The sequence below is a fragment of the Callospermophilus lateralis genome, chromosome 1, assembly GCF_048772815.1.
Source record: "Callospermophilus lateralis isolate mCalLat2 chromosome 1, mCalLat2.hap1, whole genome shotgun sequence".
NCBI classification, from domain to species: domain Eukaryota; kingdom Metazoa; phylum Chordata; class Mammalia; order Rodentia; family Sciuridae; genus Callospermophilus; species Callospermophilus lateralis.
The window spans coordinates 181,507,986-181,522,178 of record NC_135305.1 but is presented as its reverse complement, the minus strand read 5'-3'; the positions used below and the strand labels follow the sequence as shown (position 1 = coordinate 181,522,178).

At 36.3% G+C, this 14,193-nt stretch overlaps 1 protein-coding gene across 7 annotated transcripts in view; it reads left to right on the top strand.

Moving 5' to 3' along the window:
* The window catches only part of Ankrd28 (ankyrin repeat domain 28), a 188,048-nt gene extending 173,910 nt beyond the window's left edge, over positions 1-14,138 (top strand). For all 7 annotated transcript variants that reach the window (XM_076842037.1, XM_076841927.1, XM_076842006.1 and 4 more), the window contains 5 exons: positions 110-255; positions 1,110-1,192; positions 1,779-1,861; positions 3,127-3,218; positions 12,232-14,138. In XM_076842037.1, the coding sequence (XP_076698152.1) occupies positions 110-255; positions 1,110-1,192; positions 1,779-1,861; positions 3,127-3,218; positions 12,232-12,518 (691 nt within the window). In that variant the 3' untranslated portion in view covers positions 12,519-14,138. The remainder of the gene's footprint in view (positions 1-109; positions 256-1,109; positions 1,193-1,778; positions 1,862-3,126; positions 3,219-12,231) is intronic.
* The last annotated feature ends 55 nt before the right edge of the window (positions 14,139-14,193 follow it).

The window sequence follows — 14,193 nt, the reverse complement described above, 5'->3', positions numbered from 1 at the left end:
CCTTAATATATAAACCCTTAAAATTGCTTGTTATAAGTAAGGAAAAAGGAATTGTTTTTTCCAATGTGTACAACATTTAGTCATGCATTTCAATTTCTCTGTGTTACAGAACTCCTCTGCATGCAGCTGCCTTCACAGACCATGTAGAGTGTTTACAGCTTTTGCTCAGCCATAATGCTCAAGTCAATTCTGTGGACTCTTCTGGAAAAACACCTCTCATGATGGCTGCAGAAAATGGACAAACAAATACAGTTGGTAAAGAAACTGTTTAAGAATTCTGTTTTTCTAAAATATATAAATTGCTTATATGTAACTTAGGTCCCAACCCTGTTTTCCACTAATTATCTCACTATTCCTGAGATATGAAAGTCTTTACCTGCTTCAGTCCACATTTTCACTTAGAGGCACAATGTTTTACTTTGCCCTTATTGATATAAAGAGTTAGTTTAGCAAGGCAACATAACAAAGCAGTTAAGAACAGTGAATGTCAGTGACCCGGCAGGGTAAGGCAGGATGATTGCATGTTCAAGGCCAATCTCAGATACTTAGTGACGCCCTAAGCAACTTATTGAGACCCTGTCTCAAAATAAGCACCCCTGGGTTCAATCCCTGGTACTAAAAAAAAAAAGAAAAGAAAAGAAAAAAGAACAACTCTGGCTCTGCTAGGCACAGTGGTACATGCCTATAATCCCAGCAACTTGGGAGGCTGAGGCAGGAGGATCACAGGTTCTGGACCATCTTGAACAACTTACCAAGGCCCTATTTCAAAATTAAAAGAGAGCTTGTGCCTTAGTTTTTTCATACCCACTTAGGATTGTTGGGGGTGGGGTACATAAATCACTGTAAATCCACAGCACTTAAAATAGTATTTTAGTAAGCACTCAAAAATGTTAATTGCTGTTGGTAGTGTCTGATTTACACAAGAATATAATTGTTACATACAATTATATCACATTATCTTACGTATGTTATGAATTACGATATTTTTCTTGCACTTAAGATTTTGTGAGGGATATTTTTTGCTCTGTCTTCATCTCTCTACAGTGAGTTATTGATAATCTAAGAAACATATTCATAAACATAAGAACTGATGCACTTTTTCCTCCCAGAAATGCTGGTTAGCAGTGCTAGTGCAGATCTGACATTACAAGATAACAGTAAAAACACCGCCCTCCATTTGGCTTGCGGCAAGGTATGTACAGATTTTAAGGATATATTCATTGTTATAAATCAACAGTGGCATTAGAAGTTTTTCAACTTCACTTAAGTGAACCTCTGTAATGATTGCCAATATCATATTTCTTGAAAAGAAATATTGGCTTTGCCAGGAATTGTGGCACACTACCATTATCCTGGCAACTTAGGAAGCTGAAGCAGGAGGATTGCAAGTTTCAAGCCAATCCAGGCAACTTAGTGAGACACTATCTAAAAATAATTAAAATGTGCTAGGGGTATAGCTCACTGGGAAGCACCCTGGACTTAATCCCCAGTATGGGGGAGAGGGAAAGAGGCGGGTGTGTATTTGTGTACATACGTGTGTATGTACGCAAATTAAATTAAATTGTGGAAGACAAACCTAACACAGTTTCTTAATTCTTCTTGTCCTCTCCCCTTACTTTCACTCCTAACAAATGTTTGGGCAAATATTTAAGCGATTGGCCAGGAAAATTCATATGTATAGTATTACACATAGTATGACCTACGTTTAGGAATTGTTGGATGTTTAAATTATTTTTAATGGTACTCAAGTTTTTAAGAGTTGCTTGCCACAATTTTAGGGTCATGAAACTAGTGCCTTGTTAATACTGGAAAAGATAACAGATAGAAACCTCATCAACGCAACCAATGCAGCCTTGCAAACGTGAGTACTTTCAGTATCTAGTGTAAATATTGTTATTTTTATAATTATTAAAATGACAAATGAATTTTTTAAGTATGTAGCCAATGTGTCTCACAAGTCATAGAAGCAGTTAAAAAGTGAAGAACAGTTTTTACAACTTACAAAACTTATTCCTGAAATCATCACAATTGAAAAGCTTATTACATGCCAGGTGTGGTGACATATGTTTGTAATCCCAGTGGCTCAGGAGGCTTCTCTCAAAAAATATAAAAAATGAGCTGGGGCTGTGGCTTGGTGCCCCTGGTATCAATCCCCAGTACGAAAAAATAAAAATAAAGCCTAATACTAGAAAAGCTATTGAACTGAAACTGTATTAGAACATTGGCAATAATGTATATTTTCACAACCTATTTAACCTGCATAATTTTCTGAAGGAAAGTAGTACTATTTTGTGTATTTTATTGAATTCCCCTGTAAAAATCTTATTTGACGCTAGGAATAAATGATAATCTAAAGAGCTTTTGGAAGTAGTCAGTCAAGTTTTGCTGGGTCGGGTGGCGCATGCCTGTAATCCCAGCAGCTCAGGAGGCTGAGGCAGGAGGATCACAAGTTCAAAGCAGCCTCAGGAATTTAGTGAAGTGCTAAGCAACTTAGCAGGAATCTGTTTCTAAATAAAATATAAATAGGGCTGGGGATGTGGCTCAGTGGTTAAGCACCCCTAGGTTCAATCTCTGGTACCAAAAAAGAAAGTTTATTTTCCTTCAATTATAAATATATCACTATAAAAGCATGTTCAAAAATCAAGTTCTTAATAATACAAACAAACCCACTTTTTGTTAAAGAAAAAATATCTTTAAGAGTACTGGTTCACATTCAGAGGTCAGTCAGATCCCTTGAGGGTCCAAAAATTAATCACAAGGTCTGTGAGCCGTTTTCAAAGTCTGTGCTACTGCAGTTTCTGTTATGTATGTTTATCAACCTCATGTTTTAGAACAACTTTAGAATGCCTTTTCATTGATTAAATCTTTTAAACATTGTGTCTTAGAGTGTAACAAAAGGGTTTAATGAAGATGGAAACCTGTGGCTAAGCTTATACTCATTGGGGGGGGTATGACACTACATTGTACAGAAGATCTGCAGTCCTCACCCCCATTTCATTATGGTTAGAACTAGGTTTCTCACGTTTATATTTCTGGGTCTTTACCATTTGGCAGTAATGCTCTTTACAACCAGGCATGTGTCTTTGTGCACTGCTCATACGTGTACATGTACGATTTTTCCCCCAGACCTCTGCATGTTGCTGCCCGAAATGGGCTAACAATGGTGGTTCAGGAACTTCTGGGGAAAGGAGCAAGTGTCCTTGCAGTAGATGAAAATGGTAAGTAGGCTCTGTATTTCTGTATTCTCTTCCTTTAACCTATATATTGCTAAAACTTTACATCTTTTTTGCAGTACTAGGGATTGAACCCAGGGCCCTATACATTCTAGACATGTGTTTTACCACTGAGCTTCAGGTCTAGCCCTTTTTATTTTGAGACATGGTCTTACTGAGTTGCCCAGGCCAGCCTCAAACATGCTGTCCTCCTCTCTCAGCCTCCTGAGTAGTTTGGTAGCTGGGATCACAGGTGTGCACCACTATGCCCAACTAAGCTTTTATCTTTTGATGGTACATATTTGAAGTAAAATAAACCTTGGATTATTATTTTTTTTAAAGAGAGAGAAATTATTTTTAATATTTATTTTTCAGATTTTTTTGGTGGACACGACATCTTTATTTTATTTTTATGTGGTGCTGAGGATCGAACCCAGCACCCTGCTCATGCCAGGCAAGCGTGTTACCGCTTGAGCCACATCCCCAGCCCTATTATTTTTTAATAGGGCAAAGAAGAAAGCTGAAATTAATATTGAGTTGTACTTCATGGCAAAGGAATAAGGGCAAGAAAAACAGGAAAAGTTTAAGAGATGAACTTCTGAATTTACATATTATCTGATAAATATATTATCTGTTAGTATTTACCATTTATACTTACCAACATTGTTCATCTTAGTAGCCATTGTTTTTGTTCTTTCCATAAATACTTATCAGGGCCCTACTGAAGGGTCTTATTATGCAAAGCCAGTCTTTCAACTCATACAAGTAGAGTGTGTATCTTTTCTTACCAGAGAATATCACCTTCAATAGTTCTTCCCTTTTGTGTTCTGCAAGAATTCTTTATTCTCTTCCTAGATATAACTGGTTCTATATTTATTTTTCAGTTATAGGTAGATGCAATATCTTGATTTTTTTTTTTTTTTTCATTGCTGAGGATCAAACCCAGTGCCTCATGCATGCTAAGCAAGTGCTGTACCACTGAGCCACAACCCAGCCCCTCGTTCTATTGTCTTTTGAAAAAAATCTTTTAATATCCTGTTGCTGCCAGCTGCTGCTTTCTCTGTTTTCCATTACAGCAGAACTACTCAAGAATTGGCTTTCTACTGTCAGGCCTTTGCCTCTACCACACTGCAAAACTGTTTTCATCAAAATCACTAATCTACCCCATGATGTTAAGTCAATTCCTAGGTCTCAGTACCTTTAACAGATCAGCTTTTGGAAAAAAAATTATCTCTTTATTTACCTTTGGTAAACTTTTTTTCTTTTGGGGGCTTGATACTCCCTTGGTTTTCCTCCTACTTTACTGTTTACTCTTTCTAATTTCTTTCACAAAATTTCTCCCTCTTCCTAACTCCCCCTCTACCCCTGATGGGGGATTGAAGCCAGAGCCCAGAAGCCTTTTACCACTGAATCTCCAGATCCTTTTTTATTTTGAGATAAAATCTCCATAAATTTTTAAGGCCTCAGCCTCCCAAGTCACTGGGATTACAGGCATGCACCACAGCACCCAGCCTCCCTAACTTTTTTTTTTTTTTTTTTTTTTTTTTTTTTTTAGAATTTTTTAATATTTATTTTTTAGTTATCGGCAGACACAACATCTTTGCTTGTACGTGGTGCTGAGAATCGAACCCGGGTCACATGCATGCCAGGCAAGCGCGCTACCACTTGAGCCACATCCCCAGCCCCCTCCCTAACTTTTTAATATTGGAGGATTTTAGGAGCCAGTCTAAAAACTACCTAATGCTAAGAATTCCAAAACTTATGTTACCAGCCTAGATTTTTTATGTTCTCTATTTTCCTATACCCAGCTGCCTAACGGACAGTAGCACATATAGGTCTAAGAAATATTTCAAACCTAATAAGTCTAGGTCTGAACTGTCAAATGTTCACACACACAAACACACACATCACAAAGCCTGTTTTCCCCACAGACATGCTAATCTAGATTGAAGAAAATTCCTCTCCTGGGCTGGGGTTCTTGCTTAGTGGAGCACTTGCCTACACATATGAGGCACTGTGTTCAATCCTTAGCACGATAGATAGATAGATAGATAGGTAGGTAGGTAGGTAGGTAGGTAGGTAGATAGATAGAGTCATGAAAACAACAGCAGTCATCCTTGGGGGGGATTTCTCTCAACACTACATATTAATTAATTAATTAATTAGGTCATGAAAACAATGATAGTCATCCTGGCGGGGGGGATTCCTCTCCTTAATATTGCTCTCAAAAATTTAAGAGTTGTCCTTGATTGCTGTAATACCCAGTACACACTTTATCAGCATGTACTAGTGAGTCCATCTCTAAAATGTATCTATCTTTGCCTACTTTTTTCTCTATTTATACCGCATTGGTGGGTTGTTGCTGAGGTGTGTGTATGTGTGTATGTGTGTGTGTGTTTTGCAGTACTGGGAATTGAACCATGGTCTCACATATTCTAGACACATACTCTACCACTGAGCTACATCCTCAGCCCTGTTGGATCCTTTTTAAAAAACACGAGGTCCAGGTGTGGTAGCATATGCCTGTAATCCCAGTAACTCAGGAGACTAAAGCAGTGAAGCAGGACAGTTGCAAGTTCAAGGCCAACCTTGACACCTTAGCAAGACACTGTCTCAAAATAGAAAATAAAAAGGACTAGAGGTGTAGCTCAGTGGTAAAATGCCCCTGGAATCAATCCCTAGTACTAGGGGAAAAAAAAAATTATACAGTAAAATATATATATATATATAAGAACATGTTTTTCTTCTGGATGTCAGTTTACTCATAGTTCTTTTGTTGTTGTTTTTAGATACACGTGACAGTGTATTTTGACATGTAGTACATATGTGGAGTATTATCTATTCCAATTAGGATCCAATTCTTATAGTTGTACATCATGTGGAGTTACACTGGTCATGTGTTCATATGTGAGCAAAAGAAAGCTATGTCCGACTTATTCTACTGTCTTTCCTATTCCCATCCCCCTTCCCTTTATTCCCCTTTGTCTAATCCAATGAACTTAGATTCTTCCCCTCCCTACCCTCCTTTATTGTGGGTCAGCATCTACATATCAGAGAGAATGTTCAGCCTTTGGTTTTTTGGTACTGGCTTATTTCACTTAGCATGATATTCTCCAGTTCCATCCATTTACCAGCAAATACCATAATTTCATTTTTCTTTATGGCTGATTAATATTCCATTGTGTATATATACCACATTTTCTTTATTCATTCATCTGTTGAAGGACACATAGGTTGTTTCTATAGCTTGACTATTGTGAGTATGTCACTGTAGTATGCTGATTTTTAAGTCCTTTGGTTTAGACCAAGGAGTAGGAAAACGGATCAAATGGAGGTTCCATTCCAAGTTTTCCGAGGAATCTCCATACTGCTTTCCATAGCGGTTGCACCAATTTGCAGTCCAACTGGCAATATATGAGAGTACCTTTCTTCCCACATCCTTGCCAACATTTATTGTTACTTTTATTCTTGATGATTGCCATTCTGACTGGAACGACGTAAAATCTTAGAGTAGTTTTGATTTGCAATCCTCTAATTGCTAGAGATGTTGAACATTTTTTCATACATTTTTTTGACCATTTGTATTTCTTCTGTGAAATGTCTGTTCAATCCCATTGCCCATTCATTGGATTATTTGGTTTTTTTGGTGTTAAGTTTTTTGAGTTCCTTGTATGTCTTAGAGATTAATGCTCTATCAGAGACGCAGGGGGTAAAGATTTTCTCCCGTTCTATAGGCCCTCTATTGGCATTCTTGATTGTTTCCTTTGCAGTAAAGAAGCTTTTTTATTTAATACCATCCCATTTATTGATTCTGGATTTTACTTCTTGTGCTTTAGGGTCTATCTTATTGAAGAAGTCAGTTTCTAAGTCAACATGAAGGAGCATCGGGCCTACTTTCTAGTAGGCGCAGGGTCTCTGGTCTAATGCCTAGGTCCTTGATCCACTTTGAGTTTTGTGCAGGGTAAGATATAGGAGGTTCAGTTTCAATCTACTACATAGGGATTTCCAGTTTTCCCAGTAGCATTTGTTGAAGAAGCTATCTTTTCTCCAATATATGTTTATGGTGCCTTTGTCTAGTATGAGATAATGAATTCAGCAAAATAGTAGGATATAAGATTAACACCCATAAACCAATTACATTCCTGTATACCAATGATGAATCAACTGAAAGAGAAATCAGGAAAACTATCCCATTTACAATAGCCTCAAAAAAAAAATAATAAAATACTTGGGAATCAGTCTAGCAAAAGGGGGGAAAGACCTCTACAATGAAGATACAGAACACTAAAGAAAGAAATTAAAGAAGACCTTAGAAAATGGAAAGATCTCCCATGTGCTTGGATAGGCAGAATTAATATTTCAAAATGGCCATACTACCAAAAGCAATGTACAGATTTCATTTCTATTAAAATTTCGATGGCATTCTTCATGGATATAGAAAAAACAATTATGAAATTCATTTGGAAAAATAAGAGGCCCAGAATAGCCAAAACAATACTTAGCAAGAAAAGTGATGTAGGAGGCATCACTATACCCAGACCTTAAATTATACTACAGAGCTGTAGTAACAAAAACAGCATTGTATTGGCATAAAAACAGACATGAAGACCATTGTAACAGAAGACCCAGAGATATACCCATATAATTACTTATAGTTTTTATAGTGACCTACATGGTCCTTTACTGCATTACTTTTTTATTCTTCCTTCTCTTTCATCATTCCATTACATCGATTCCATTGCAGGGTTCTGTGTGCATTACAATCTTTATTCTGGCTCTTTCCTCTGTCTGGAACACTCTGTCCTCTAGGCATTCTTTGACTTAATTTTTCACTTGTTTCACATCTTAGCTCAAATTTCATCTTCTTAATTAAACCTCTTGTAACTACCTGTTTGTACTACAACTTGCTGGATGCTCCTATCACAACATTCTTGGTCCTTGTTAACCTTCTCTATTCTATCCTCTTAATTTCCCTAGAGCTTACTTTCTCACGTATTGTGTATGATTTATTTTATTGAGTAGAATGAATATAAGCTGCACAAGATCAAGGAATCTTTGTCATTTGTATTCACTAATGTATACTAAGTGCTTAGAAGAATGTCTGGACATAGTGGAAGCTCAGTGAATATTTTGTTGCATGAATGATTGTGCCAAACACTGCTAAGTTCTAAGGATGCAGTGTGGAATGAGACATATTCTACTCCTATAATGACAAAAGTATAAACAAGTTGTTACAGTGCACTTGAAGTTCTCTAATTGGAGTTAACCTAAAGTTCAGTGAGAATACATCAAAGGTTCTTCAAACCCTTTCTTATAAAATCAGAGAAAAGGCTTCTCAAAAAAAGTAATTTCTAAGCCAGAATGTAAAGGATAAGTGTAAAGTGGGGAGGGCAGTTTTTCAGCTGAGAGAGTAAGAGATATAACGCGAGGTGAGTATAAATATTGGATCAAATAATAAGGGATCTAGCTGTTCATTAGAAAAATAGTAGTTAGTCTGAAGGGGAGCAAGACTAGAATGGGGAAATTAGTTAAAAGTTCAGATGTAGATGGTAGTCAGAATTAAGGTAGAGGCATCTGGGATGAAAAGATGTAAATGGTTTATAATGATCTTATGATAGGTCAGGTGTGATAGCACAGGCCTGTAATCCCAGGAGCTCAAGAGGCTGAGACAGGAGGATCACAAGTTCAAAGCCAGACTTCAGCAAAAGCTAAGCAACTCAGTGAGACCCTATCTTTAAATAAAATACAAAATAGGGCTGGGGATGTGGCTCAGTGGTTGAGTGCCCCTTAGATCAATTCCCAGTACACCCACCACCACCCCCAAAAAAAAAAAAGATCTTAAGATAGGCTCAATGGGTCTTGGTCAAGGAGAGAAGAGGTTTGGAGGGTGAAAAAATCACAGGCCATCCGACTTGTGGTACTTGTGTGGATAGACATATCATTAATTGAGTAAAGAATATAGGATGACAGATTTTAGTTCATTTGGGGAAAATGAAGAAAAATTCAGTGGAAACCCTAAGAAGGAAATTAGATATTTGGATCTGGAGTCCAGAAGCAAGATCTAGGTTGGACATAGAGTTTGAGGCAATAGCATATGTACTTCTTGAAATCCATAGAGGCAGGGATGTCATCTACAAACACAAATTCAAACACACCTAGCTTTAAAAGAATCTTGCATTATCGGAATTAAGTTTTTGGAGATACAACTACTATATAGATTAAAATGAGAAGCCTAAGCCATGGCTCATGCTCATGCCTGTAGTCCCAGCACCTATGGAGGCTGAGGCGAGAGGATCTCAAGTTCAAAGCAAGCCTCAGCAAAAAAAAGAAAGAAAGGTGCTAAGCAACTCAGTGAAAACCTGTCTCTAAATAAAATACAAAATAGGGCTGGGGAAGTGGTTCAGTGGTCAAGTGCCCCCAAGTTCAATCCCTGGTACCACCCCCCAAAATAATATAAAATGAGGAGCCTAATGCTAACATATATAAGACATTTGGCCACATAATGAGACACTGAGTCAATCACTGATGCCTGCTGATATGTAGATCTGCTAACCGTTTTTAAGATTTTGTATATCTGATTTTATCTTTTATGAAATTAAAAGAATAATAAAACATGAAGGTAAGTGGTGGTGATGTGGATATCCTCTAACACACTTCATAGTATTTTATAGTAATTGTGGTCCTGAGTTGACAAGTTATGGTAAATACTAGTCTCATTTTATAATTATTTCTAGTGATGTGGTTATAAATTGCTCAAGTAACTACTGGAGTTGATTAATTGGGCTCTGAAGTCTAAATAGAGGTGAGATGAAGGGGCTAGTACATCCTGTGCCTGTTATTCACTCTCAGAAGGAGATAGTGACATTTTGGTGGTTTTTCTGGAGGAGAAAGAACATGTTACATTTGCACAGAATGTCCTCAAAAAGTGTGCTGCTTTTATATTTCTGTTTAGCTGACTAAACCAAGAGACGAGTATGTTTTTAGTCAAATTCTATTTAGAAAACACTCATGAGTCTGCTTGCCAGCAAGAGCATCAGCAGCCAGCATCTTCAGCTCTTCAGAAGAGCCCTTGAAAGAAGTGTGGGCAAAGAAACACTATCCTTCTCCTAGTCATTTGAGCAAATATGGTTTAATTAATTAAAAACATGTACATCCTTCCGCTATCCCTGCCATCTTGGCAAGGTAATTAGTTGTTCCTTTGACAAAAATGGGAATTTTTTTTTAAAATGTTTTTTATACGATACCTCTTTATTTTGTTTATTTTTATGTGGTGCTGAGGATCGATCCCAGTGCCTCACTGGGTTGCTAGGTTAGCAACCCCAGCCTGACAAAAATGGGGATTTCATAAAGGGAAAAATATTATTGTGTTTTCTTTATCATGGCTAACATAGCATGAATGAAATAATATGTATTATTCAGTTTATATTAGATTTTTTTTAAAGCTCAAAACTAATGATAGTAGAATGAAATCGGACATTATTACCTTATTACATGATCTGTAACTTTACATCATGTACAACCAGACAAATGAAAAATTATACTTCATTTATGTGTGATGTGTCAAATGCATTTTGCTGTCATGTATAACTAATTAGAACACATTAAAAAGAAAAAGGTCAAAACTAGTATTTATGACCAGAAATATCAAGAAAATGGTTAACATAGAAGGCCAGGATTGTGGTTACTATGGTGGAAGAAAAAAGGGGTAATGTTAGGGAGTAGGTATATGGGACTTCTCATCTGTTTGTAATGTTCTCTCTCTTGACCTGTATTATGGTTATACAAAAGTTTATTTTGTGATAAATCAATCTGCTATTTAAAAAACAAACGTGGCTTTTGAAATAAATATGCACATATGCATATGAATACTAAAATGTAAATGTAGTAATAGGGAATATTTAGATGTGCAACAAATCATAATAGATTAAAATTTTTAAATATTTGCAGCTTAAATGCCTATTGACTTCACATAAGTTAAAACAGTAAATGTGAACTAAAACTTCCACGTGGAATAATTGAAACTGGCCATCACATAGTATACTCTTTTTTGTGGTGGGGAGGGTACCAGAGATTGAACTCAGGGGCGCTCAACCACTGAGCCACATCCCTAGCCCTGTTTTGTTTTTTATTAGAGACAGGGTCTCAGTGAGTTGCTTAGCACCTCGCTAAATTGCTGAGGCTGGCTTTGAACTCGCAGTCCTCCTGCTTCTACCTCCCAAGCTGCTGGGATTACAGGTATCCGCCACCATATCTGGCCTTCACACAGTATATTATTAACATCTTCTCATTCCATCCTCAAGGCTGGGTTTTATACCAACAAAGGTACTAGATCTTTCCTCCTGCCTTTGCTGTATTAATACTTATAGGGCCTGTGTCTAATGTCAGTTGTGTTCTGCTTTAAATAAATAAAGTTATAAAAATTCATTTGTCTTGGATTAGAGATTTTTAAAGTTTACTTACTGTTTTCTTCAATGGATGAAAACTCCCAAGAGAAAAGTTAAATTGACAACCAAGTGTCATTCTTTTAATATATATTTTTCTAGTACCTGCCTAGTGCCTTGTTCATGGATCTATACACATTTAGATTTCTTAGTACATAAAGATTTACTTATATAATTCTGAATTAATAGTATGCCTTTGTTCACCATCTAATGAAAGATTGATTGATCTTGGGGGGTTGTTTTGTTGTTGTTTATTTGTGTTATTTGTTTTCCTTATTCTAACCCAATATTTCTGTGAATTTAGTTGGATATATATATATATATATTGTGAGATCTTTAGGAAATATGTATCTCTGGCTCAGCTTCTTCTTCTGTTAGTCTGTAAGGTCTCCTCCCACCCTAGATTTTTACGGTACTTTTCTTTCTATTTATTGGAAAGTTGCAAATCATTCTGATGACAATTTATTATAAACCAAATAATTTAAAATGTCCCAAGTTAGAGACCATTAGACATGTTCATATATTTAATGAAGTACGTCTCACAATGTTAATTTTTTTTATTTTATCTTTAATTCTAGGCTATACTCCAGCTTTGGCCTGTGCTCCCAATAAGGATGTGGCTGATTGCCTGGCTCTCATTTTGGCCACCATGATGCCTGTCTCATCTAGTAGCCCTTTATCATCCCTGACGTTCAATGCTATTAACCGTTATACCAACACCTCAAAAACAGTGAGCTTTGAAGCCTTGCCTATCATGAGGAATGAACCTAGCTCCTACTGCAGTTTCAACAATATTGGTGGGGAACAGGAATACTTATACACCGACGTCGATGAGCTCAATGACTCTGATTCTGAGACCTACTGAGAGGCTAAGCAAAAGATCTAAGGAAAGAGTTCTGACACTAAAGCTGCAAACTGTGCTTTTTCAGGAAAAAAGCACTTTGTTATTCATATTCAACCTAAGAGGAAAGAGCGCACAGTGAGCAAATGTAAGAAATGCGATGACATTAGGAAGAAGAATTTTAAAGGCAAGTTTTGCAAAAGGAACTTCTAGATTATTGAAATAGACTTGACCAGAGGAAAACACATTGATGTCAGATTGCTTTGTGGAATTTTTAATTTGGCTTTGCAGTGCCAGAAATAATTTGGGACACTGTGCACCCTAACCTGCTTACACAAGCAACACTATTGTAAAAGAAGAGATAAGGACACTAGATTTAAAATTATCAATAAAAGTACAACTAAATTTAAAGGCAATAAAAGTTTGGTACAGTAGGCATTATGTGCACAGCAAATTGCCAAAGGACCAAATAACTTAAAGATTTTTTTAATAGAATGCCATTTTGTGGAAACTGGAGTAGGTGAAATGAGACGTTACCTAAACCAAACTTCAATATTTCTGAAAATGAAGTCAAAATTTGGTTTTAAATGTTGATTTTTTTTAAAGAAAACATCTTGAAAGCCTTCCAATACTGTATTAAACCATGAAAGAAAGCAGATGTATTTTTGCATTTTTTTCTTTTGCATAAAAATTTTAAAATTCCAATTTTTATAATATTAGAATTGAAAACCAGCTGACTGGGTGCAGTACGGGTGAAAATACTTGTGAAATAGACATGAGATGGATTGGGGTTGGGGCTGTTGGACAGATTTCAGTGGTTTGGGTTCAAAATGGAACTATTTTTGTTTAAAAAGGTAAGGAATTTCCTAGAATAAAAACTTCATGGAATCAAAAGGTAGATTATTTCACCCTATTGCAATTAAGTGGTCCTGGGGAATGAAAGTCAACTTCACTACTTTGAATGACACTGATTCGTCACTTACGTTACTTTCATACCTCCATAATGGGTTAGAGGATTTTTGTTATCATTTATTTGATCTTTGAGTTTTGAAAAAGTACAGAATCAAAAAGAAATATTCCCTTGTTGTTCATAAATTTAACATCGTCAAGTCTCTTGGAAGGCATTTCTGTATTAGGCAAGGTTCAGATTTGGAGTAGCATGTTGGTAACTTGTTACTCTTTGGAGGGAGAAGCACTTGCCTGCCAAATTGAAGGCTACCTTTCAAGTAACAAAAAAAGAGAAAAGGCTGACATTTGGACTAATACTTTATGTGGTTCTGATTTTACTGTAACTGTCACTTTCCCAGTAAAAATTATTTCACCTATGTAGGGGGTCTTAGAGGTCTGGGTAAAGTTCATAAATTGCAGCAAAATGATACCCAATTTTATTTTATCCTTTTGTATTGTGAAACTGGAAACTTTATGACATTGTAAATTATCAGCTGGTTTTCTGAATATAAAGTGTGAAAACACAGAACAGTATTTTGATCTATTTGATAATTTTGTGGGTTTTTTGAAAAATTAATGAGCATGTACATAGAAATAGTGACTGCTTGAATACTGTATTTACTTGCACTCTTTCAGTACATCAAGATTCCTGTATATTTTAGAGTATAATAAAACACAGATGTGAGTTGTATTTAATGAATAATGTATTTGTATCTGTGCATATTATCTTAAAAAATCTATAAAGTTTCTA